Source organism: Phyllobates terribilis, unplaced genomic scaffold, assembly GCF_046119375.1.
Source record: "Phyllobates terribilis strain yellow unplaced genomic scaffold, ASM4611937v1 Scaffold_8__6_contigs__length_399053987, whole genome shotgun sequence".
Taxonomy (NCBI): Eukaryota; Metazoa; Chordata; class Amphibia; order Anura; family Dendrobatidae; genus Phyllobates; species Phyllobates terribilis.
This window is the reverse complement of record NW_027362768.1, coordinates 106,987,743-107,009,650: the sequence shown is the minus strand read 5'-3', so window position 1 is coordinate 107,009,650 and position 21,908 is coordinate 106,987,743. Positions and strand designations below refer to the sequence as shown.

Here is a 21,908-nt window from a genome sequence, read left to right as displayed (position 1 = left end):
ATACTAGCTGATTTGCACTTTGGAAAATAAAATACACCCTTTATGGTAATCTCAGACTAACTCTTTCATTCATCATTTTTTACTATGTTTTACTCTCTAGTTTTATACTCAGCATTTTTGTCACTTAATTTTTTGTTTCATTCTAGAGAGAAACGTTTGAATGAAATATTATCTTTTTAGTATTCTCATGCAACAGAGCAGTTCTTAATACTTCACTGACATTTCCAGAAGTCTGACATTACCCAGAAACTTTTATTAAAGTCCATTAAAATAAGCAGGCAGGCATGGCAACAAACTGAATTTGGCAAAAGGGTAAAAAAAGTAAACTTTTGAGATTTCCTGTACAGGGAGGAACATCCAGTATGTGCCAGAGCATGATTAATAAAGGACATGGTGTGGCATCCAGCCTGTTTACGGCTATGGAGTAGACTGGAGGAGGATGCTAACAGTCTGTTAAACATTACAGCTCAGTTATTGAGGTTGTTATATACTGTATAACCATGATAAAGTTATCAAAACTAATGCTGTTTATTACTATACTCAGATTTATAAGAAATATTTTTCTAACACTCCACAAATGTGACTTCTAAGGGCACCACAAGAACTTTCTTATGCAGATATAAATATATAAAATACATTTGTGTATAATAATTATTATCATGTCATTTTAAATCTAAAAATATCTGGAGCCTAAAATTCTGAGCTTTATTTGGTACAGAGCGCCGAATTCTCTCTATTTGAAAGCTAACAGCCTGGCTACCAGTATCCACCACTAGGGGGACTTTGGAGCTTATTGCATTCTGTTTTGTTAATAAGTATTCAGTTAGCTCTTAAGCTCCCTCTAGTGGTAGCTGTGGACAACCAGAAATCTTAAAGGGAATCTGTCAGCAGGTTTTTGCTATATAATCTGAGAGCAGGATGAGGTAAGGGCAGAGAGCCTGATTTCAGTGATGTATCACTTACTGGGCTGCTTGGTGTAGATTTTATAGAATCCCTATTTTCTCTGCTGTAAATGTAGCAGTGGCCAGAATGCTGAGCCCTGTATATCCCCACCCACACCCCCGAGCTTCCTGTGTACAGTGCACATTGTCAGCAAGCTGCCAATCAGTGATGGGGGCTGGGTTACACAGATTAGCCTGACTGGTCTACATGTGAGACTTAGTCCTGCACAGATAATCTCCTGCTGATAAAACACTGATTGTTTTAAAACTACAACACACAGCCTAATAAGTGATATGACGCGCCCCCTGGGCCAGTGTTGTTTGGGGGATACCCGGAGCCGGATCAGATGGGGGTTGTAGTCTCCGAGTGGCTGTGACCCGGTCCGTGCCCAGGGTGTCAAACTCAGTGTGTGGCAGTCCTTATGATGTTACTAGATGTTCTTTTGTGTCGACTACGCCACCCGTTGATTTGCGGTCAAAAGGCCGCCGCTGCAGCAGGGTCCGCTGAGGCTGTTGGTATGTGTGCAGCTTTGGTAGTATAACCCCCAACGGGAGGGGTATAGCCTCAGGGGGTCAGCCATGGAGGATGGTGGTTGTGAAGGTGCAGCAAGGAGACTCAGAGGCATATAATGCAGTTCCAGGGTTTTACTTACTGGTGTTGCTCGGGTCACTGTGTACAGCAGTGACCACCCAAGCCGTGCTGCGTCCACCAGGTCCTGGACTCGGTCAACTCCCAGGCAACTCCGGAGTGTGGTCCTGAGCTCCTTTCTGTCTCTCCCTTCTTCTGGCCGTTCCCACCAGGGATCCACCTAAGTCCGGCTCCCTCGGGCCTCTTGTTGGTCAAGCCTCCTCTGGGCTCCCTGACCCTATTCTTGGTCTGCCTTCCGGGTGGATTTAGTGGGTGATCGTGGCAGATCCTGCCCACGACCTCCGGTTCCTGGCTAAGGTGTGCTGTAGCCTCTGCCAGCTTGGGATCCGGTACCCTGTTGCCGACCCTTCACCCTATTAGCTCTCTTCTGGGCTCTTGGGGTCCCCTCTGCGCCTCTGGGTCTCTCTCTCTTCTCCTCTGCTTCTCAGGCTCTCAGACAGACTGTCTGACTGGCTGACTGACTGTGGCTGACTGACCCTGATCTAAGATGGTGCCCACCTTATATACTCCCTCTATGTGTGAGCACAGGTGACCAGCACCCAATGAGCTCCTAACTTTACCCAGGCTGCTCCCCCTATCTGCCCCTACACTAATGGGATGTTCCACCCCCCTCCCACTCCAGCCAGGAACAGACACTGTCGTACCTGCACATTTCTCTAGTGGGAGTACCATCGGTCTGTTCCCCGGAAATGGGATGTGTGTAGTGCATGCAGCCTACTAGCTCAGTTCCACACTCCATCCTTACCCGGGAGTGGAATATCACACCTCTGGGTTGAGGTGCAATACCCCTGTAGCAGCCGAATCCTCAGGGTGCTACATTCCCCCCTGGTAAATCACAGCACGTCCTCGGGCTGTAAAATATAAACATCCAAAACATACAAATTTTTTTCATAACATAAACATATAAAACATATAAACATTATCAGCAGCATAAACTTTTCATATAAATAACATTCTTGTTTCTGGTTCCTCCGGTCACTGTGCAACTTGTGACCGGGTAAAGTGCGACAGTCTCTTTTGGAATAAAACAGTTCCCTATAAAACCGGTAGGGGGCGCTTTAGGAAGCGCAACTATATACAAGGGAAATATGGCCGCTCTCAGTCCTCGGCCAGGTATTAGGGAGGAATGACCGCTCTCAGTCCTCGGTCAGTGGGAATAGGGACACACGGGTTTCAGTTCAATTGGCTGGTCCCAACGGGGACTATATTTTAACTAGAACAGTTCTTATACCCTGACGGGTAACTATGTACAGTCTCTCTCTACCGTACTTCAGCGACGGCGTCCTCCTGCTCCTTCTTTAGATTCTTCAGACCCGTCCGGGTCCTCTTGCTCCTCCTCACACCGCAGCTCCTCCTCCGTCAGGCGATGCACATGGAGGGCGTAGGGTCCTTTGGCACACTTGTGCCGGGTGAAGGTGACCTCGTCCCCTACATACAGGTCACGACCTCTGTGTCCCTCTGGCAGATGGCTTTCTACGTCTCTGCGGGTTACAAAGACGTCGCCGGGGGTCTGATGGTCTCTGATAAAGCCCCATCCGTGCTGCATGTTGAATTTTATCACAGTCCCGGTGGAAGGGGGACCATGTGCTGCACGGGGATTCCTCCTGGTCCGGCTCTTCTGCTCCGCGCTCCTTATCTGCGCTTGCTGTTCCCGGACCCGCCTCTCTCTCCGCTCCCTCTCGAAGACTTCGAGCTGCTGGCGGCAGCACTCTGCACGCTCCGCTGCGGCCGCCCGAGTCTCCTGAGTGAACCCCATGAGGTCTTCTCCGGTGGGGTCCCACTCGAACTGTGCCTCCTCCAGCGGGGGCGAGGTCCTCCTTGCGGGCTTCGGAACCGGAATCAGGGGTTCATCTAGGGGTCTCTCTTTCCGGAGTCGGGGATGGTGAAACTCCGGTGGCCATATGAAGGGCTGCCCATCCGGGCACGTATGCTGGGCGAACAGGTCCTCACCCAGGTGCGGTACTTTAGGTGTTATGGGCGCTGTGGTGGTAGCGGCGCCCGGGTTGACCAGGCCTTGCGACCAGGCTTGGGGCACGCTAAAGGAAAAGGGCACCGTAAGAACGGCGGTGCCCGTGGTTACTCGGCCCTGCGGCCAGGCCGGTGGCTCCGCGGAGGTAGGGGGCGCTGTTGGAATTGCGGCGCCCGGAGGTACTAGGCCTTGCGACCAGGCCGGTGGTATTTCCTGCTTGGCCACGTTCGAGGTCGAGGCGTGTGACGTCACAGGGGTCGCGGCCGCGGTTTCCGGTTGAGGCCTAGTCGGCGGCGGTGACGATGCAGCGACGGGCACGGCAGGGGGAACTTCGGGCTCTGCGACGGGGAGCTGGGGCAGGCACGCGGTTTCCCGGCTCGGGGTAGAGACGTCCCCTTTACCTGCCTCCGTCCGTTCAGCTCCCTTCTCGGCGCCGTCTCCTGCCTTCATTCCTCCTGCGCCATCCTCAGAGGCGGTCTGTCTCCTCGTCTCGGGTGGCGTGCTCCGCTGACGGGTTTCGGTCTGCTGGGCCATCTCTCGGCTCCACTCCGCCAACGTCTCCCGCTGCACCCGGGCCATCCTCCGTGCGAGGCCCTCCAACGCGGTCTGTGCACACTCCCGGTCTCGGGGGAGCTGTGCTAGGATCTCCAGCAGGCCTTCTGGAGTGGCGACCTGCAACAGGCTCCTGACCACTGGGTCGGTGCTGCCTGACTCTCCCTCCATCTCCGGGTAGGCTCTCTCTGGACTCTCTTCCAGACGTCTTGTCTCCGGGTGCGCTCTCTCCAGACCGCTCCAGGCGACACCCATCTTTGTTCTCTTGTTCTGTCTCCGCCCACATTGAGGGTGGTCCCGGGGCAACTTAGTGATTGTCAGTTCCAGGGGCAGTTCTCTCACGCTGATGGACACTTCCAGCATCACAGTCTCTGTTGGTGGGCGCGGTTTCCGCTTTTGGCGCCATTCTTCGACCTGGCCCACGATGGGAGGTGGCCTCTTGCCACCCTCTGGCACGCCCATAATGGCGTCCGCTCTTCCAAGGCGGGAAATCTTTGGAAATGGCGGGAATCGTCTCCCAGTGGCGGGAAACTCCATGGATGGCGGGAAAAAGCTGCAAATGGCGGACAACCGGCGGGAAACGACCTGTGATGGGGTCCGTTGGCGGGGACCCTCCGGAACCGGCAGGAGACTTCTTTTTGAGGTAACGGTGAACTTTTCTTCAGGCACGCAGTACCCGGTTGTTGCGGGCACGTGATCCTGCCGACTACGCCAAAGTTGACGCGCCCCCTGGGCCAGTGTTGTTTGGGGGATACCCGGAGCCGGATCAGATGGGGGTTGTAGTCTCCGAGTGGCTGTGACCCGGTCCGTGCCCAGGGTGTCAAACTCAGTGTGTGGCAGTCCTTATGATGTTACTAGATGTTCTTTTGTGTCGACTACGCCACCCGTTGATTTGCGGTCAAAAGGCCGCCGCTGCAGCAGGGTCCGCTGAGGCTGTTGGTATGTGTGCAGCTTTGGTAGTATAACCCCCAACGGGAGGGGTATAGCCTCAGGGGGTCAGCCGTGGAGGATGGTGGTTGTGAAGGTGCAGCAAGGAGACTCAGAGGCATATAATGCAGTTCCAGGGTTTTACTTACTGGTGTTGCTCGGGTCACTGTGTACAGCAGTGACCACCCAAGCCGTGCTGCGTCCACCAGGTCCTGGACTCGGTCAACTCCCAGGCAACTCCGGAGTGTGGTCCTGAGCTCCTTTCTGTCTCTCCCTTCTTCTGGCCGTTCCCACCAGGGATCCACCTAAGTCCGGCTCCCTCGGGCCTCTTGTTGGTCAAGCCTCCTCTGGGCTCCCTGACCCTATTCTTGGTCTGCCTTCCGGGTGGATTTAGTGGGTGATCGTGGCAGATCCTGCCCACGACCTCCGGTTCCTGGCTAAGGTGTGCTGTAGCCTCTGCCAGCTTGGGATCCGGTACCCTGTTGCCGACCCTTCACCCTATTAGCTCTCTTCTGGGCTCTTGGGGTCCCCTCTGCGCCTCTGGGTCTCTCTCTCTTCTCCTCTGCTTCTCAGGCTCTCAGACAGACTGTCTGACTGACTGTGGCTGACTGACCCTGATCTAAGATGGTGCCCACCTTATATACTCCCTCTATGTGTGAGCTCAGGTGACCAGCACCCAATGAGCTCCTAACTTTACCCAGGCTGCTCCCCCTATCTGCCCCTACACTACTGGGATGTTCCACCCCCCTCCCACTCCAGCCAGGAACAGACACTGTCGTACCTGCACATTTCTTTAGTGGGAGTACCATCGGTCTGTTCCCCGGAAATGGGATGTGTGTAGTGCATGCAGCCTACTAGCTCAGTTCCACACTCCATCCTTACCCGGGAGTGGAATATCACACCTCTGGGTTGAGGTGCAATACCCCTGTAGCAGCCGAATCCTCAGGGTGCTACAGATACACCTCTGAAATCAGGCCCCCTTCCTCTATATTATGCTGCTCTCGTATGAAATAGTAAAAACCTGCTGACAGAATCCCTTTAAAATATACATATGTGCAATTGATTTTGAACTCTGTATCAGTCTCTGTTCCTAGTTCTCCGATCTCATAAACACAAATTCATAGGAAATTGAAAGGGGTTGTCCAGGCTTGGAAAGAAAGTAGAGTCATTGCAGACTTCTGAGTGTTGACAGCTTGTGGTACACACGCTGTCAGGATTCTCTGGTGTTGCTGGAGAGAGTAGGCGATTTGCATACGTTTGCTTCCGACTAGACGTTCTCGTCCTCTATCAGTTCACTTCTATTGAGAGAGAGCGAGCACGTCTAGTCTGCACGTGACCGCATGTATGAAAATTGCTCTCACTGGCAATACCGGAGAATCCTGAGCGTGTGCTAAATCCACACACTTTCAGGATTTAAAAGTGACTTCAAGCTTTCATCCCAAGTCTGGACAACTCTTTTAATTGTTAACTGAAACAGTCAACTGTTTAGCTGACATGTACTCCTTTTCCTTGATTAAATTACAGCCATTGCTCCTTGGTTGATGTTGCCCCAATGTCGCAAGGCAACAGAGCTGACAACCAAAATATCACTAAAGCGAAACTTTCTATTTGAAATCATAATTTTCTAAAACTATTAAAAAAAATCTAAAGAATTTTACAATATAAAAAGACATTTGAAGAAATACTGAAATCAGCTGCTGGTTTGGGTTCCAGGTACTGTTACTTAATGCGGCATTCATTGTATAAGCATACACTATATAATATGACCGTTTAGTGCAACATTGCATAGAGCATTAGTGCTGTTAAACCTGGTTTATACAATGGATGACAGCGATCCCGTAATACGAGCGTCCTGCTCAGACTCAGCCATTCTGCTGTCTTTTGGCACAGATGGTTTAGGGGCCTCAAACAGGGGAATGAAACTAGCAGAAGTTCCTGTATTTAGCTGGTAATAGTGTCGTAGTATGGAGTTTTTCTTCAGAACGCTCTGGCGGTCATTTCTCCACTGACAGGTCTAGGAAGAAGGTTTATAATACGCTTATCATGTTCTCCAGAATAGAGGATCTCACAAACCACCTCCTATCTGAGCCATAGTCACTGTGCGGGTCTAAAACCCAAATGAGAAATAACGGGAAACTGTAAAGTCTCTGCTGAAGGGGTGTACGCCATTTACAACATCATATGTTTTCCTTGGAACTGTAAAATGAGTCCATACGGCACTTAATCCCCAGCACATGTGGCCATCTGACACTGTATACTCCCTTAGAAAATGTGGTTTTTGGGGTTTGCTGTTACCAGCATTCACTTTGCCACTGTCCAGTTATCAGAATACTAAACACATGTTCTAATTTTTACTGTATTAATCATAATATGGGGGAAATGTAGACGTTCAATCCTAAGCTGCTGGACCACAATGCTAGTTCTGTAATCGGCCCCCACCTGCCATGTACTATTAATACTGGTGGTCTGTGCCCACTCAGGCATGCGGGTCCTGGTGCAACTGTTACGCTATAGCTGTGCCGAAAAACACATGGATTTACATTGCTAAGAATTCCGTTTCTTACCATTTTGGTTTTTGTATGATCATTTGGTTGTCCCAAATGATCTTGGTGTCATGTAACTTTGTTAGTAAACAAAGTAAAAGATAGTTATACTTTTTAAAGAGGATGTGCCCTAAATCCTTGAAGTCCCCACAATATGACAATGCTGGAGAACTCTTTCTTAGAACACTATGTTGTGTCGCTCCTCAGTTATTTCTCCTAGAAATGGATGAAGTGATTGACAGCTGGATAATACCATTTGAGGGGTTGTCCCTATACAGACTGACCTTGTCCAATCAGAGCTGACTTCGATAGGCTCTGTATAGACACACTTTGGACAAGGGGAATGGTAGCACCCCCACTTAAAAATTCGGGGTTCGTACCAGACAGTTAGTGTCCGGTGCTACATGCCGAACACGGATGTCTCTCGGAAGCCCGTTGCAAAGTTTGGAGTTCTGGGGTAAGTCCGTTGCAGAGAGAATGTTTTCCAGCTCAAAAGTTCGGGTCCCCATTATTTTCAATGGCGTTCAGGTTCTGGTACCTGAACCAAACTTTGGAATAAAGTTTGGGTCGGGTACCAGAACCTGAGCTTCCTTGGGTCCGCTCATCCCTACCCATTATCAATTTATTGATCAACTAGGAGAAATTATAGAGGAATGGCACAACACCGTTCTATTAAAAGGATCCTTAGGAAGCATTTACTAAAGCAGCAATGACAAGAGAGTGGACTGGTCCTCCGTAATAAGGTGAGAGGTGCATGGTAAAAAAATAAAATAAAACAATGTTGGAGTTTCTTTTTTATGGATTCCAGTTATATAAAATATGTGTAAGATCAAACAGTAGTATATACAGTGCCTACAAGTAGTATTCAACCCCCTGCAGATTTAGCTGGTTTAATAAGATGCAAATAAGTTAGAGCCTTCAAACTGCAAACGAGAGTAGGTTTTATGAACAGAAGCATAAATCTTACAAACCAAAAAGTTATGTTGCTCAGTTGAATTTTATTAAATTTTAAACATAAAAGTGTGGGTCAATTATTATACAACCCCTATGTTTAATATTTTGTGGAATAACCCTTGTTTGCAATTACAGCTAATAATCGTCTTTTATAAGACCTGATCAGGCCGGCACAGGTCTGTGGAGTTATCTTGGCCCACTCCTCCATGCAGATCTTCTCCAAGTGATCTAGGTTCTTTGGGTGTCTCATGTGGACTTTATTCTTGAGCTCCTTCCACAAGTTTTCAATTGGGTTAAGGTCAGGAGACTGACTAGGCCACTCCAACACCTTGACTTTTTCCCTCTTGAACCAGGCCTTGGTTTTCTTGGCTGTGTGCTTTGGGTCGTTGTCTTGTTGGAAGATGAAATTACGACCCATCTTAAGATCCTTGATGGAGGAGCGGAGGTTCTTGGCCAAAATCTCCAGGTAGGCCGTGCTATCCATCTTCCCATGGATGCGGACCAGATGGCCAGGCCCCTTGGCTGAGAAACAGCCCCACAGCATGATGCTGCCACCACCATGCTTGACTGTAGGGATGGTATTCTTGGGGTCGTATGCAGTGCCATCCAGTTTCCAAACGTCACGTGTGTGGTTGGCACCAAAGATCTCGTTCTTGGTCTCATCAGACCATAGAACCTTGAACCAGTCTGTCTCAGAGTCCTCCAAGTGATCATGAGCAAACTGTAGACGAGCCTTGACATGACGCTTTGATAGTAAAGGTACCTTACGGGCTCGTCTGGAACGGAGACCATTGCGGTGGAGTACGTTACTTATGGTATTGACTGAAACCAATGTCCCCACTGCCATGAGATCTTCCCGGAGCTCCTTCCTTGTTGTCCTTGGGTTAGCCTTGACTCTTCGGACAAGCCTGGCCTTGGCACGGGAGGACACTTTCAAAGGCTGTCCAGGCCGTGGAAGGCTAACAGTAGTTCCATAAGCCTTCCACTTACGGATGATGCTCCCAACAGTGGAGACAGGTAGGCCCAACTCCTTGGAAAGGGTTTTGTACCCCTTGCCTGCCTTGTGACCCTCCACGATCTTGTCTCTGATGGCCTTGGAATGCTCCTTTGTCTTTCCCATGTTGACCATGTCTGAGTGCTGTTCACAAGTTTGGGGAGGGTCTTAAATAGTCAGAAAAGGCTGGCAAAAGAGATCTTTAATCCTCACATGTGAAGCTCATTATTCTTGGTGCCTGAACTACCTCTTAATACTTTAGGGGGACCAAACAGAATTCTTGTGGTTTGAGGGGTTGAATAATAAATGACACTCTGAATTAACTTTTAACGTTTTAAAAAAAAAAAAAAAAATTTGCTGCAGTGCATTTCCCACTTCCAGGCTGATCTACAGTACAAATGTCACAATGCCAAGTTAATTCCGCATGTGTCAACCAGCTAAATCTGCAGGGGGTTGAATACTACTTGTAGGCACTGTATGTATGAAAGCAGTCTCTGCAGACTGTATCTCTAACTTTCTGTTGTCTATGAGCTAGTGGGTAGAGACTGGCTGCTAGGATGCCTCCAATCCATGGGAAAAATAGACAGGAGGGATTTCTATTTCTTTATAGTACATGTTCAGAAGCAGCATGGATGAGAATATTCAGCAGTACTGAGCAGTATAGCTGTGAATCCAACACTAGGGGGAGATTAAACACGTTAGAAAACAACAGCATAGTCTCTGTCACTCTCTTTCACCCTTTTTATCACTCTTCTTCTCCGCACCCCTCACTTCAATAGGTAGCTGTGATCAGATCCCTTAGTGAGTTGGCAGTCTGTCTTGTTTTGATCAAGTGGTATTTTAGCTATATTTCTAGAGGCAGGGCAGTAGCAATACAAGAATCTTGTTATACTCGCTTGTGCCATTGATTTATACAAAGGTTCTTGAAAAGACAGTGACCATTGAAAGGAAATTCGTCAGCAGGTTTTTGCTTTGTAATTTGAGAGCAGCATGATGTAGGGTCAGAGACCCTGATCCCAGAGATGTGTCACTGAGCTGTGTTTTTGTTTCAATAATATCAGTGTTTTATTAGCAGGAGATTATCACTGGAGGACAAACTGCCTCGTGCCTCTGGGTCCAACTCCACCCCACCTCTGATTAGCAGCTTTCTGTCAATATACAGTGTACACAGAAATCTGTCAATCAGTAGTGTGAGCGGGGTTATATAGAGCTCAGCATTCAGAGCTCTGCTGGATCTGCAGCAGAGAAAACTGTGATTCTATCACAACTGCTGCTCCCAGTACACTGAGTGCTACATCACTCCAACAAGGGTCTCTATCCCTACATCGTGCTGCTGTCCTGTCAGATTACATAGCAAAAACCTGCTGACAGATTTCCTTTATAGGGTTATTATTATTATTATTTTACAATAAAGATGCAAATGATAATATGGAATACTATAATGATCACACTGTATACATATAGTACTGCTAAATGTTTATTTTGCAACTAGCACTCCCATCAAAGTTTTTATCCTCTTAATATATTGAAACTATCATATTATATAGCACTGTGTACTTACAATTGCTCATTTTGCCTTTCTACCCAGTTAATTCTTCTCTTTTCCATTAGGTCTATGACATCACGTGATTAAAAACTGACCAGCTGAATCCTTCTAAGTTCCATGTAGAAACAGCATGTCAATTTTCCCTTTATGAGTCATCATTAAAACTACAATACTAGATCACTGCAAAGTCCCTGGCAGGAGGGAGGAGTGGAGCAGCTGGCTCTGGAGTTGAAGAGGGGGTGGAGCTGGGCTGTGAGGGACTTTGCAGTGACCTAGAGTTGTAGTTCTAGTGATGACTCATGCATGGAAAAGAGAATTTCTGTTTTACATAGAGCTTAGAAGGATTGTGCTAGTCTGTTTTCAATCATGCGATGTCATAGACCTAATAGAAAAGAGAAGAATTAGCTGGGTAGAAAGGCAAAATGAGCAATTGTAAGTACACAGTGCTGCATAATATGGCGACTGCAATATATTTGCAAAAACTTTGATGGGAGGAGTGCTTCTTTAAATAGAAGAAAAGAAATATACAGTAGCTTTACAAGATGCCTGCTCCTTGGAGCTCACTAGATGTCTTGTAAGATGTAGAAATACATTGAGAAATGCAGATTGTCACTGTTGATGAACGTTCATGTTTCCTCCTGCAAGAAGAAAAGCGGTGGAGACCAGGTGTGAGATTTAGCTGTGGGCAGAGAAAATATAGGGAATCTTTGATAAATCCTTTCCCAGCCAAATATTTAAGTACACACACAATCGGGAATAAGGTAGCTGCTTGTTAGCTTTCCTTTGCACATATTTAATGGAAATGTTACATGCCCCGTGGTTTGCCTTCCTCGGATCCACGTAAATGCGCTGTTGTTGAATTGATGTTTGATTTATTCATCGCAGAAATCAGCAGGCGAACACTAATCAGAAATCTGTTTTCTTGGACATTTCAGGTGATACAGCAGGAAGACAGCAGGTTCCCACATCCCCACCGGCCTCGGAAAACAGCAGCGCGGCTCACAGCATCGGCAGCACACAAAGCACCCCCTGTTCTAGCAACAGCACAGCCTAACCCGAGGACCGGCGCAGGGAGGCTGGAGCGCAGCTCCGGGGGCAGAGCTCCACACTCACTGCTTGTTCACATTCATTCTCCAAGGCTGAAAGAAATCATTTTTTTGGGTTCTTTCTGAAAGGGGAAAAAAATAGGGTCTTAGTGTAATATCTGCCTGTTTTTTTCTTTTCTGGATGAATGCAGTCTTTGGGACCGTCCAAAGAGCATCAAGCCAAAAAAAAAGTGGTAATACTACTAATTATGCAGTGTGCAGACCTGCAACATGGGTTTCCTTGGCTGTCAATGTGAAATGTGTGCCAGTTCTTAATAATGCTGCTTACATCCCATTTAAAGCTGTATTTCGGCGCTTCGGATCTGTACATAAGAGAAGATACATATATATATATATATATATATATATATATATATATATATATATACATGCAGTGTATATATACGGTGACAGTACAGTGAGCGCTGCAGTGCAGTGACAAATACTTAGCCACTATTAAGCAGCAGGATGATGAATGTTAACTCTTTCTATTCCCGTGCTCTTCGCAGCTTGGGGTGTGTATTGTGCAATGTTGGGTAGTATATAGTCTGAGGCGCTTTCTCAGTAAGGGGAGAGCGCCGTGGCCCAATTATCGGCCCATCTCTGACATGTCGCGTCTTCAGATGTGTAGATAGATGCATCTTTATTTAACGAGTCTGCTGCTGCACATGGAAAAACACTTTTCTCTCCAGGAGTCTTCTCCTCTCATTGTATGATCTATCAGCAGAGCGCACAAACTTGCCTTCTCCTTTCTTTGTCTTTTTTTCTTCTTTTTCTTTGTTCATTTTGGAATTTTGGGCACTTTGTGTGTTTTTTTTTGTGTTTTTTTTCTTTTGTGCTTCTATATTGCTTTTGGGTGACTGTGATAAATTGTAGAGCAGTTTACAGCAGTCCTCAGCTGCAATAAACATAAAGTTATAGGAAGGTTTCATTTGAATGTATGTATATAGATATCCTGGAATGTTTGTGGGTTCTTTTTATGGGATGGGGGTAAAGGTTTTTTTTTTTTTTTTTATAAATACCTGCCAATTACGGTAGCTTTTATGTTGCCGAATTTATTTAGCTTGAGGTTTAAAACAGTAACTCTAAAATGCCACAAAGAATATAAAGAGGTCATTTTTTTCTTAGGACTGATAACATAAAAAACACAACATAAATAACGTCCTCATTATAATGTACACATATAGTAAGTAATAGAAAAAATCATTGTTGATTTTGATTTATAAAAGGGAATTTTTTATCGTCTCGTTGACTGTATGGAATATCTGGATTACAGGTGGGAAATCCTTATTGCTTTTGGTGTACCGCTAGTACCGGGAATGGCGGCTTGTGGTTGCCCGTCACTTGCCTGGAGCAAGGTTGGAGATGTAGTTGGCAGGTATAGCATCTATAGGATTAATTTTCGTTCATTTTTAGATCTTGGTGTCTCCATAGAGAACGACTCTAATTCTTTGGGATGTTACATTACTATGTTCTTTAATGTTAAGTATCTCTCCAATCTACTTTGTCTCCGTCCTGATCGCGCCGTTCTTTATGATCAGGGATTTGGAAGGTATGTGTTTGACTTTTGGGACTGTAACACTCGCAGTATATACACTGTATGCTTTACTTGGCCTCATACTTGGCGAGCTGACAGGGTGACATTAGAAATAATTCATCCTGGGGTTTGTCATCTGAGTAGTTACTGCCTTGTAAATGACCCGGGGCTCGCTGTAAGCCGTACAGTGATCTAACACAGCTGCGTCATAACATCAGGGACTGATAGGAGCAGAATTTCTCCAGGATTAGATGTATAGATTGGACAATTACAGCTAATGGTATACTGAACATATACAGATGACTTCAGTGCAATGGTAAAACATTGCATGTGGAGAGAATAGGACGCTAATGAGCCTCGTACCATATTTGTTCTAAAAGGGTTGTGTACAATTAGAAAAACTTGTCTCCTTTCTTGGGGAAACAGCACTATTATTGGTTAGGTTTGGTACTGCAGCTTTTCTCCATTTATGATAAAGTGCTGAGCTGCAGTACCAAGCACAGCCAGTAAGCAAGAGTAGCGCTGTTACTGGAAAAAAAAAAAAAAAGAGCAACTATGATTTTTTCAATCTCATCCAACCGCTTTAATATTTTTAAAGACCATGATGGAAGAATGGAATATTTTTTTTTTCTCTGCATATTTTGTAACCTGCCAGTCATAGAAAGAGAGTATAAAGATAGTAATTGTTTTAAGCATGGGCTCCTAACTATTCGGGAAGAGGTTTGAGAAGTCGCTACTTTCCCCTTTAGCATGTGATCAGAATTGAAGTGAACAAATACTTTTCAACTTGCATAAGAGGGGTTAATACTTTTAGGAATTTCCAAATTTAAAGGGATTGTCCACTTTAAAAAAAATAATAGATCTTTAGATTGGGATGATCAATTTGTGGGACTCTGGTCCATCGGCCTACTCATTAGTCTTTGGCCACTGGATGGGAGGTTTGTGAATCTCTTGCCTTCCGGGATTCCCAGGGCCGAGTGCCACGACGTCATCATTGTGACATGACACACATCTGATGTGCGCAACATGGCTGATCAGAAGCACTGGGGATCCTGGAAGGTAAGAAATTCATGAGCCTCTTATCCAGTGGGCAGAGACCACTGACCTGGCCAGTGGACCCCCTGCAAATTGATCCACCCATCTGTAATTAAAAGTATTAATACATTCAACTTACTAATATACTTATGCTTACAACGGTGTCCTGGAAGTTCTACTTCTGGATTGTGCACAAGACAAGAGATAATTCCCTGTGATGGGACATGACCAGTGCTGTGTGTGCGAAGGGAATCGCTGATTGGCTCATTTTAATAACTTAGACTGTCACTGGGTAGCCAATGAAGGGGTCTGACTTAGATATTAAAATGAGCCAATAAGCCAGCCCCTTCACACACAGCACTGATAACGTGCCAACATAGAAAACTCTTGTGTGCTGAGCGCTAGCTGGAAGGTGTCTGCTGGTATGGATGCCAATATCCACAGATTGGGTCACCTCTGTAAATGCTGGTATACTACTAAGTTGTATATATTTATATTTCAACACATCTATTTTTAAATAGACAACCCCTTTAAACCACCAGGTCTACCTTTGGGTGCATTCTTCATGGATGTGTCTGTACCTTGACTACCAATTTGATTTAATCTCCCATTGCTTCCTATAAGAGTGTAAAGTGTTTAAAAGTATAGATCCCCATTACTGTTGGTAGTAGAAAGATATTGTGTTGTTTACTTCTAATGGCCTTAAAGGGGTCGTCCACCTTTTGGGATTTTTTTTTTTACATAAATGCATGTAATTTGTGCTAGAAATCACGTTTGCAATTGGGTTTTATGAAAAATTTAGTACCGTTTGCCTTCTATAGCTGCTGTGTGTCACTGTCTATTGCTGGCGCAGAATGAGTTAGCGGAAATTCCGTCAGCCATTTAAGACCGTCTGATGGGTAATTTGTAGCCTTATCCATCCTTTTCTGAGCTCTTTTCAGCTGATTTATGATCACAGACCACATCAAAGTTGATTGTGTAGGGAAACAAGGGGTCTATGAAAGCCAAACTGCAACATTTTTAAAGAGACCCAATTGCAAAAATGATTTCTAACTCCACATTCATGCATTTAAGTAAAAAAAAAGTTTTTCCCAAAAAAGTGGAAAATCCCTTTACAAGGCAGCTGAGCCCATTTGCTAGGCTGAACTCCCTTTCCAACACTGCTGCAATAGTGCAGATTTCAGTGGTTATATCTGATGTAATATGGTATCTCTTCAAGAATCAGAGTCCATGAATTTAAAGGCTAATTTTAAATCCATTCTACATGGTAACGCTAAATTGAAATGAATGTCCTTTTGTTCATTCCTACTGTTAGAAACCACTGCTGTAAAGTTTTCCCCTCTTAGCTTATGCTATACATTTATAAAAAACAAAAAAGAAAAAAAAAAACCTATTGTTGCCACTAGAGGCAGCTGAGAGATTCATATAAGCTACCTGTGTTTTGGACAATCATGCGCTTTGCCAAACCTAAAGCTGAATGTATTTGTAAAGCATTTTATGTATAAAAAAAGGAAAAAAAAATAACAGAAAAACTTTAAAATGTCTTCAAAGAAGACAAGAGACTCTACTATTCCTATAGCTATATTTTACTACATTATATATAGAGTTTATATTTAAATGTTTTATGGCAAATTTACTCTATAAAATGTGTTGTGTTTTTGTATTAATCCAATTACTGTGAATTTTTAACACCACCCATTGTAAATCCCTTTACCCTAAACACGCTCCATCTCATTTATTGGATTCTTGGGTAACGTCAAGTGTCCAAGTTTGGGCTGGATACAATTTGTAAACACTTTAAATGTATATTTTTGAGAAAATGATTTTTACTATCAGTAATTTACTTTAATTATAAGATATATATATATCTAAAAATGTATACTTACAGATAAGAAGCCATACATATTCTACCCAGATATATGTTGTCACCTTCCGGGGGGGGAGGGAAAGCAATTGATTTACCAGTTTCCTACACATTTCTTATAGTTTATCTGTTCTAGGTAGGGCAGTATTTTCAGCAGCTTTTGTCACATACTGGGACTTATTTTCTAAAATGAGTTGAAAGAAATAGCCAATTAGACACCAGGTGAAAAACTAAGGATTAGGAAAAAAAAAGCTGCTCTTTTCTAAAAACAGTGCCACACCTGTGAGCAGGTTGTATTTGGTATTGCAGCTCAATTTCATTAAAGGGATATTTTGGTCAACATAAGTTAGCATCTATTCACCAGTAAGTGACTGGTTGCACGTAATGCCTATGTTGGCTCCACATGTATGCTGCGTCCTCAGGAGCTGAGCCTGCACCATACGGAGCAGATGCCGGCTGTTTTAAACAACTGGCATCTACCTCTAAGTGCAGCGTACAGAGCTAGCTCAGATCACAGAGCCATTTAAATACCGCTGTCAATCACTGACAGTGACATTTAAATTACGCAATTGTGTGCACGCGGGCCGACCCACATGAGACGTGATTGCGAGTCTCAATGGTTTTTCATGGCAGCCGGGTATCTGCTGAAGGCCCCCATGGATGCCACCTTTGACCTCCTGTGAAGCCCAGCCTGTGGCTGTGCTTACTAGAATGTCATTATGTCTATATACTGCAACACACTCTGAAAGCGGGATATAGAATAAGTGATCATAGGTTCCCATAGGGGACTAATAGAGATTTTTATTTTAAATATACAGTTCAGACTAAAAGTTTGGACACACCTTCTCATTTAAAGATTTTTCTGTATTTTCATGACTATGAAAATTGTACATTCACACTGAAGGCATCAAAACTATGAATTAACACATGTGGAATTATATACTTAACAAAAAAGTGTGAAACAACTGAAAATATGTCTTATATTCTAGGTTCTTCAAAGTAGCCACCTTTTGCTTTGATGACTGCTTTGCACACTCTTGGCATTCTCTTGATGAGCTTCAAGAGGTAGTCACCGGAAATGGTTTTCACTTCACAGATGTGCCCTGTCAGGTTTAATAAGTGGGATTTCTTGCCTTATAAATGAGGTTGGGACCATCAGTTGTGTTGTGCAGAAGTCAATTCATAGTTTCGATGCCTTCAGTGTGAATGTACAATTTTCATAGTCATGAAAATACAGAAAAATCTTTAAATGAGAAGGTGTGTCCAAACTTTTGGTCTGTACTGTATATATAAATTATATATAAATTTCAAATCCTCTCCCATTAAAAAATAAAGAATTAAAAATATTAAAAATCCATTAAGGTACGATACAGCCAATTAGATGGCCATTTATGTTGACCGGAATACCCCTTTAGGGTATGATACAACCAATGGGCGGCAGGCGTTTTTTTTCTAATCCTGTCCCTTTCAACTTGGCCATGAATAACATTTCCATTTGCACTAGTTTTCATTAATAAATCCCCGTAAGGGATTTATAAAACAATCAAAAAGAAAAAGGTGGTGCTTTCCCTAGCAATGAACCATTTATCTATTTATATGTCCAGCCCTAAAAAATGGTAGCTGGTGACGAATTAGTTGCCTGGGATGACACTATTCTTGATCAAATTTTCCCATAATGTTCTATATTTATCAAGATTACCGTGCAGATGGCGGTGCAGTACAGCAACCAGAATAGATAAGGGAATTAATCTTCTTCATAATTTCACATAGTAAGGGAATTGTCTTTGTCTGTAATTCTTCGGTGACTCCATGGAACATTTTCAATGCTGTTTATCTTGCGTTGGACCTTCGTATTGGAATTTTGTATGTATTATTGTGAATGTATGCTGGAGTGACTTGTAATGTATAGGTCATTGGTCCTGAAACTCTAAATTTTTCTAAATGCCCAAAGTATTTTGAACATTGTGACAACTACTGGTCAGGAGGGAGCAACAAACTCAAGCCATGCAACACTCTTCTCCTAGACAATGGTGTCGCACTACAATCCTCTACTTCGTCAGTATCCATTGTCTTCTGTTGGAATGGGGAATTCAGGTGTTAGCCCATAAGTTGCAGTCACTTGCGATATTTCATGGCTGATACACTACGGTTACCATAAGTCGCTCACGATTCAGTGACATCCTCCGCTATCTCTGCCGGTCTTGCAGAAGTAGTTGTCATGCGATTGGAAACTGTAAGATCCATTGTGATCACTTTGTGTATAAATATTTCTTATAGTCACGAGTATCACACCAAACAAATAACACTTAACTATTCTTAAATGTGCAAATTGTAAAATGTTTCCTGTTAATCTGTTTTCTGTGGTGAAACAATCCCCATTAATATTCCCATGATACAGACTCATTTACTTATTTATACTGCTGTGAAACCACTTTGCATCTGAGTATATAATATGCAATAAACATTGGAACTTCACAAAATATTACTAATTAAAAGGGTTTACCAATTTAAGGGGGTCCAGCATTAGAAAAACATGACTGCATTCTTCCAAAAATGGCACCATTGTTTCCAGTAGAGCTGTAATACTACATACGACCCATGTGTGATGCTGTTTTGGAATAAAGCAGTTATGATTTTTAAAGGGACTCTGTAATGACTGTTCAAACCAAGCACATCTGCTCAGTGTCCCCTTGGCACAGCCAAACAGTTCAGTTGACCTTCCTACCAACTTTTTTTGCACCCTCTTCTTCACTGATTGACAGATATGGCTTTAGAGGAGCCAGAGTAGGGTGGAAATAGATTAAAAACAAAACAAATAGGCGCTGAACTGTTTTTCCATGACAATGGTGCATTGAGCGCCTGTGCTTGGCTTGAACAGTCAATTTGTGGTGACAGAGTTAACGTTAGAGTCACAGCTTTACTTACATTATTGAAAAGCAACAATAGGGAGGATTGCTCTACAAAGAAGTAACATATTGCCATGTACTGTGCATTGTATATATCAGTGTGTCTCACTACATTTACAATGTGTGCAAAGATTCTCACCACGGCTCTCAGATCTCTGCCTTCATAGATTTTTTTTCTTATTTCTCAAAGGTTACAGTAATATGTATAATAAAATAGGGGCTTATGAAATAATAGTTTATTTGTCTCACTTTCTTTGACTGTTACTTTTGCCATAAGAATCCTGACATCCTATATGTATCATCCTGTTAAGCATTTTCCTTTCCCCTTCTTGAAGAGTCTGTACAGAATAGCTAAAACATGATTGCTATTTGTCAGAACAGTTCTCCATCTCTCCTTGGGTTGTATCTGATCTTACAGCTCAGCTCTATTAAAGTGGATGCTCCAGAGCTGCAATACCAGAAATGACCTGTGGACAGGTGTGGCACTGTTGCTGGAAGAAAGCAGTAATGTTTTTTTCAGTCCTGTAATCCCTTTTAAAGAAAATATTAACTTTCTTGACATTTGTTAATTGAATCAAAGTCTCCAATTAACTTTTAACACTATTCTATAACTCTGGATTCATTAATCCCAATTTCTCCAAATTGTCTGTTAGATGCATGTATTATTCTGTAATGTGTAATCTACCTCATTTGCAAAGATGTTTTAAGGGTTGCCCTTGCAGTTACACATAATGTTTATCAGAGGAAATTTTGTTTTGCATTAAACCAGGATTTTTATGTTTATCCGGCATTTCCATGTCCATCCATTATAATTTTTTTTTTTACAATTTTGCAGTTTTTGCCATTGCAATATAATGCCACTGGCCTGAATAAAAGGGCTGCAGTTCTCATTATTCCAGCACAATTCTCGATTGTTTCATTGTTTATATTTTGTACAAATTTGATATTTTGATGTGTCACCTTTAATTGTGCATAATAAAGATATATATATATATATATATATATAGATATTTTTCATGTGTTTTTATTTTGTGTTTGGCATTATTTAATTTTGGTGTCTTTGAAGGGAAATTATGACCATCTTTCTGGAGTGACAAGGAGGGTTCAGGGGTCCCCATTCTCCTAAAATGTATGGGGGACACAGATGACCATGTGCTACCCCTCTTTTCTTTAATATGGAAAGCACATGCAAGCAGCCACACACAGGCAAGCATTTCTATGACCAGGTGGTTGGGGGCTGTCCAGGATGGTATAGTGGGCTGAAAAATACTAATTAGAATTACCATAGTTTTTGTTGTTTTTTTTCTTGGGGGGGGGGGGGGGGATATCCAGTATTTAAAGGGGTTTTCAGGGACTTTAACATTGATGGCTTATCCTCAGGATAGGCATTCTATATCTGATCAATGGGGTGTGACGCCTCTGCCAATTTTCTGTTCTTGGTGCCAGTAGTGATCAGCTGGGGAGCTGCATAGCACAGTTCCATCGACTGTATAGTGGCCAGGTATGAAGACATCCGCTACTGCTACGCAGCTTCTCAACTTACTAAGAGTAAGCATCTCCATATATAACTAACAAAATAGCATGCTGCAGTGCTATAGTATGCCAACATGAAATATATGAAATTTGAATTGCATCACTGCTCTAGAAAATAGAAATAATTGAGAATACTTTGCATAAATTGGCCAATTCATGTGTACCCACCGGAGGTTTAGGGGTGGAGTGCTCAGTCAGAGAGCCTATGTATGTATGCGGTTTTAATTATGGCAAGATCCGACCTTCCCATATACATATAGGCTTCATTCTAAGAGAGGATTCACACTAGATAGGTTCCCAGCAAGGAGAATCGCCTTACCGCGGCTGCCTGGTACATATGAATTGGCCAATTAATGCTCTAAGGATTCTCAATTATTCCTATTTTCTAGAGCAGTGATGCAATTCAAATTTCATATACTGTATTTCATGTTTGCATACTATAGCACTACAGAGTGCTACTTTATTTGTTAGTAACTCAATAATGTGATACACAGTAGATATTCAATAAAATTTATAGTCAAAGATAACCACAATATTAATGGGATATTCCCTTTGTCCTATGCTTATGAACAGATGCCTTTCCCTACACAGCCCTGATAGTGGCCCTGCCTTACTGTGGAGGTTGGCACCCTATGTCACGCATCAGTGGCGCCCTCACTCAACAAAGATGCACCCTATCTCATCCTAGTTCATACTATATACATATACAGATAACAATGCGAACAGGAATTAGATTAAACACTTAGCCGGTTAAAGCTGCAATTGTAATAGAGTGACAAAGTGTTTAATCTAATCACTGTTCGTATTGTTTAATGTTAGAGGTTAGGACCGTCTCGAATAGGGTCACCTTGACGTGGTGGGATGGCTTTGATC

At 43.6% G+C, this 21,908-nt stretch overlaps 1 protein-coding gene across 2 annotated transcripts in view; it reads left to right on the top strand.

The window, feature by feature from the left end:
• Positions 1–20,508, top strand: part of TGFBR3 (transforming growth factor beta receptor 3) — a 251,927-nt gene extending 231,419 nt beyond the window's left edge. For both annotated transcript variants that reach the window (XM_073643185.1, XM_073643184.1), the window contains one exon: positions 12,011–20,508. In XM_073643185.1, coding sequence (XP_073499286.1) covers positions 12,011–12,129 — 119 coding nt within the window. In that variant the 3' untranslated portion in view covers positions 12,130–20,508. The remainder of the gene's footprint in view (positions 1–12,010) is intronic.
• Positions 20,509–21,908: the final 1,400 nt, after the last annotated feature.